This window comes from Vitis vinifera, chromosome 1 (genome assembly GCF_030704535.1).
Source record: "Vitis vinifera cultivar Pinot Noir 40024 chromosome 1, ASM3070453v1".
Classification (NCBI taxonomy): Eukaryota; Viridiplantae; Streptophyta; class Magnoliopsida; order Vitales; family Vitaceae; genus Vitis; species Vitis vinifera.
The window spans coordinates 24,281,356-24,286,459 of record NC_081805.1 but is presented as its reverse complement, the minus strand read 5'-3'; the positions used below and the strand labels follow the sequence as shown (position 1 = coordinate 24,286,459).

General features: G+C 31.6%; 1 protein-coding gene across 1 annotated transcript; it reads right to left on the bottom strand.

Annotated features, from left to right (window-relative positions):
* Positions 1–210: 210 nt before the first annotated feature.
* Positions 211–3,101, bottom strand: LOC100264789 (glyceraldehyde-3-phosphate dehydrogenase, cytosolic). Its single transcript, XM_002270378.5, has 12 exons — positions 2,893–3,101; positions 2,757–2,789; positions 2,571–2,671; positions 2,354–2,469; positions 2,151–2,250; positions 1,703–1,849; positions 1,551–1,611; positions 1,357–1,454; positions 1,085–1,227; positions 917–1,000; positions 728–817; positions 211–532 (listed from the first exon to the last, which is right to left on the bottom strand). Exons 1-12 carry the CDS (start codon positions 2,894–2,896, stop codon positions 490–492), a joined length of 1,020 nt encoding a protein of 339 aa, XP_002270414.1. The 5' UTR covers positions 2,897–3,101; the 3' UTR covers positions 211–489.
* Positions 3,102–5,104: the final 2,003 nt, after the last annotated feature.

Genomic DNA, 5,104 nt, shown 5'->3' with positions numbered 1-5,104 from the left:
AGTTGATTTACCAAACACCCAAAGATTTTTATAAAAAGTTTAATACTATATTATGATTTTTACTTACTATCTTTTATATATATACATATTTCATCAATTATGGCTTTGGCTTTTAAGGAATTCTAAAAAAATGATTGAATTTCTAAAAAAAAATTATCCTCTCCTACATTTAGTGGGGTTATTTATCTAGTACATGATCCAAAATGCAACTAAAAGGGAAAAAAACTGAGATTTTGTATAATGCATATAGAAATACATGCAAATTGTTGTACCAATTTGCCAAATCCCTGAAAACATAGATGGAAGGAAAATCTCTTCAAGATCCCAGAACAGAACATCCCAAAACAAAAGGCGCCCCCATAACAGGTCTCTTGTTTATTACAGATTAACACAAAGCCTCATACACACCCAAACAAAAAACCTAGACCTAACACTACATTAGACAAAATGAGGATCAAGCTTTGTGTTTGTTTAGCATCAAGCTTTAGCTTAAACAGAAGCCATGTGGCGGATCAAGTCGATTACCCGTGAACTGCAAAGTAAAACATACGAGAAAAAGGATTTCAGCAATCAATCATCAAAGCTTAGAGGGATTAATTAAAGGGCAATGCCAAATGTGATTCATGTCCTCTCTACTCTAAGGCTGCAGAGGCCTCAAATCTATCAATGTATCGAATGATAATCTCGGGTTTATGTAGCTTGATTAATCAAGAGGGCTGAAATTTACCTGTAACCCCATTCGTTGTCATACCACGAGACGAGTTTCAAAAAATTGGCATTCAGGGCAATTCCAGCCTTGGCATCAAAGATGCTTGATCTGCATACACAAAACCATCAGCTATGCCATATGTATAAAGTCTATGGCCTGTTAGAAACAGCTTAAAAGTTAAAACAAAGAGGATCAACAATCTTTCACCTGCTGTCACCAATGAAGTCTGTGGACACCACATCATCTTCAGTGTACCCCAGGATTCCCTTGAGTTTGCCTTCAGACTCCTCCCTGAGTAATGGATCAAAAATCGGATCAAATCAAAGGATGGGCATTAGGGTTATCACTCAGCAATGCAACGCTCCAGCCACTTACTTGATAGCGGCTTTGACCTCGTCATAGGTGGCCGATTTCTCAAGCCTAACAGTAAGGTCCACGACTGAAACATCCACAGTAGGAACTCGGAAAGACATGCCGGTTAACTTCCCATTCAGTGCAGGCAGCACCTTTCCAACAGCCTATATGATCACAAAAAATGGATTGGACTTTGGATGATTTGATGTGCAAACCATCAAAATCATTGAGACCCAATACAAGGAAGATCTAATGGAAATCATAGACCTCTGCTCGATAACTAAGCTAAGTACCTTGGCAGCACCAGTGCTGCTGGGGATGATGTTGAAGGAAGCAGCTCTTCCACCTCTCCAGTCCTTGCTTGATGGCCCATCAACGGTCTTCTGTGTGGCTGAATTACAAATCATAAGGGAGGAAACCAACAATCAATTTTCAATTCATTTCTCTGAATACAGATAAAACTTAAAAGAGAAGTTCAATACTCTACCAGTGATGGCGTGAACAGTGGTCATAAGACCCTCAACAATGCCAAATCTGTCATTAATAACCTGTAAAATTTCACATAGAAAATCTAAGGCAATGAACAACAAACAAGTTGCAATAAAACTTAGATCAAAATACAATGGGTATCGAAGCAACCTTAGCCAGAGGAGCAAGACAGTTGGTAGTGCAGCTAGCATTGGAAACAATGTCGATATCGGGCTTGTATTCCTTCTCATTGACACCCATAACAAACATGGGAGCATCTTTGCTGGGGGCAGAGATGATTACCTTCTTTGCACCACCCTGCTCACCAAAAAATCCCAAATCAGCCCACATAGACCATTAAAATGAACTAAACAATCATCACAAAGAAGCTATAAATCAAACCAATACAGAAAAAGAGTTGGTCGTGGGGGGGAAAATTGGATCTGAAATGAAGTTCTAATTCAAAGGCACCAAACCCATTTGTTTCTTAAAATGTTCTTAACCATAAGAGCCTTTGTAAATCACCAGTTATAGAGCACTATAAATTGCAAACCAAAATCAACATCATTATCAATTTCATAAAGCCACAATCAGAAAATGAGATAATTGGAAACCAGACCTTCAAGTGGGCAGCGGCCTTGTCCTTGTCAGTGAACACTCCAGTAGATTCCACAACATAGTCAGCACCGGTCTCAGCCCATGGGATCTCTTCTGGGTTCCTGAAAATCAACCAAAAAAAGTAGCACATTGAATCCCAAACTCAAATCTCCCACTTCTTCTCCAATCAAACAGCCATACAATTCAAGAAAATTCAAACCCCACCTGACACCAAAAACTGTGACAGACTTCTCACCAAAGAGAAGTGTCTTGGAATCCTTAACCTTAACATCATGATGCTTCCAGTGGCCATGAACACTGTCATACTTGAACATGTAAGTCTGCATTTCCCAATCACAAACCAAAAACAACTTGTCACCCACTTCACCATCGTCAATAAAAACAAAATCCCAGATACAGAAATATATAATGATCACCATACCATGTAATCAGTAGTGATGAATGGATCATTTACAGCCACCAGTTCCACATCATTGCTCTGCAGAGCAACTCTAGCAACCAAACGTCCAATCCTTCCGAACCCTGATATCCCCCAACTCTTTTCAGACTTGCAGACAACAAAAACACAAAAGCAAAAACAAAAACAACAGAAACATCAAATGGGTACCATTGATTCCAATCTTGATCTTCTTGTCAGAGCCTACAAACACCCCAAACCATCACTATCAGTAAAAAGACTAAAACAAACCCAAATCAAAAACCAAAAAAAAAAAAAAAGAAGAAAAGATAAAAACGAGGAGTACCCATGATAGCAATTGAAGAAAGCAAAACAGTTGTGAAGAGAAATATTGAAGAATATGATGAAGAAGAGGCAAACAAGGTGGTATTTAAAGAAGAAAAGGGGGGAACCTGTGTGTGGTGATCACGTAAGCGGTTTCTTGGAGAAAAAGAAAGTGGGTTTAGAGCCGCAGATTATGGTCGAAATCAGCATGAATCACAGTTTGGATTTCACTTTCCATCCGGGAAAGTCTATGGGCTCTAAGAAAAACATCATTTGTCGTTGTGGGATCGGCATATTTTTTTTGGGAATATTCTATCTGGAAAGTGGAAACATCAAATTTGAATTGAGTTTCTTCAGAAAAAGAAAGGAAAAAAATATATCATAAGGAGGGATTGCCAAAATGGAAATGGAACTGATTATTATTAAATTTGTTAGATTTTGGTGTCAAAGTCAAAGAAAATATTTTTGAAAATGAAAATGCTTTGGAAAAAATTGTTTCATTTTTGTAACCAAATAGGACCCGCCTTTGTTAATTCTGAATAACTTTTTTTAAATACTAAAAGTAAATCATAGTAATTAAGTTGAATTTATTGGTTATTTTTTTATTAAAAAAATTAATACTTAATAATACTGAGTACTATTTAATCTTAAATTATGTAACTTTGCTATATACTTATATGACGTTGCAAGTTTTCTTAAGGAAAAAACAATAATTTATGAAAGTAAATTATTAGTTACCAATATAGAATAAAATAATAATTAATTAATTAATTAATTAATTTTATTAAAAATTTAAAAGGAATTCTAATTGGCAAAGGATAATTTTGTTGTAGACATCCATAAATAAAATTTACTATATAAAAATAAAAAGATAAAAAAAATAGAATAAAAATATACATTTGGGAAAAAATAAATAAATGTCTTTTTGGGACATGAAAACACATTTAATAATTTTTTAAAGCATAAAAAAACAAATTGACAACACAAATTCTCAAACTTATTTTTGTTTTAGAAAACATTCAAAGTTATCAAATTTAAAAACTATTTTTTGAAAGTAATGAAAATATTTTATAGTGTCCAGCATTTTTTTCTTTCACATATTTATGATAAGGGCTTTTCCAAATAATTGATTAACACTAACATTAAAAAAAATTAAATAAATAAGGTGGGGGTGTATTTTTTTTACAGTATTTTCTTAATATAGTACATGATTAATTTTTTTTTCAAAAAAAAAAAAAGAAAGGAAAAAAAAAAGAACAACAAGCATACCTATCAAAGTCCCAAATTGTTTACTCTTAAATGGGTTTGTTATTTTCTATTCCATTACCTTGTAAATTCGTCCCACTTTGGTGGATATTTGATCACTTACGTGTTTTCTAGAAGAGAAAAATTGGTCATAAAAATAGACCGACTAACCATATAATGACATAATCTAGAAGATGGCCCCAACAAATTTGAAATTTCTCCCTTTTTATTTTTCTTTATTTTATACGTGGAATATAATAACAATATTAAAGCAAAAGAAATACAAATTTGAAATCAAAGGTGTACGGTAAAACTTATTACTTGTTATTTAATTAATTAAATTGATTTTAAGTTAAATTATATTTAAATTGTTGACTTAAAATTTATTATTTAATTTTAATTTTAACTATTAAGATTGTTTGATAAAATTAACTTAAAACTTATTCTAAATTATCATATTGACATATTTATTTTTATAAATTATAACTAAGGGCAAAAAAGTCAAGTAATAACGAAGGTCATGAAGTAATAAAGAAGATCATGAAAACAATTAGGATCAATGAGAGTAAAAAGGTAAAATGAATATATAAATTTAAAAATAAATTAATTATTTTTACTTATTGCTTAAAATTATTTTTGACTTTAAATTGTATCATTAAGTTATTTCACCAAACATATTTAATTGGGTGTTTATTTGTTTGTTTTGTTTTTTATTTTTTTTTAAAGTAATTTGCTTTTAGATTTTAAATTATTTGTTTTTCTATTTTTTCATGACTTATCATATTTTTTTTTGCTAAAAAAAGTTAAAATAATTGATTTTTTTAAATAAAAAAAATAGTTTTCTTTTTTACTTTTTAATATTTAATAAAAATAAAATATTAAAAAATAAATAATCTAATACTTAATACTATTAAGTATTATTTAGTTTTAAATTCTATTTAGAACTCGTTTGATAGTGATTATAAGAAACGTTTTTAATATTTTTAATA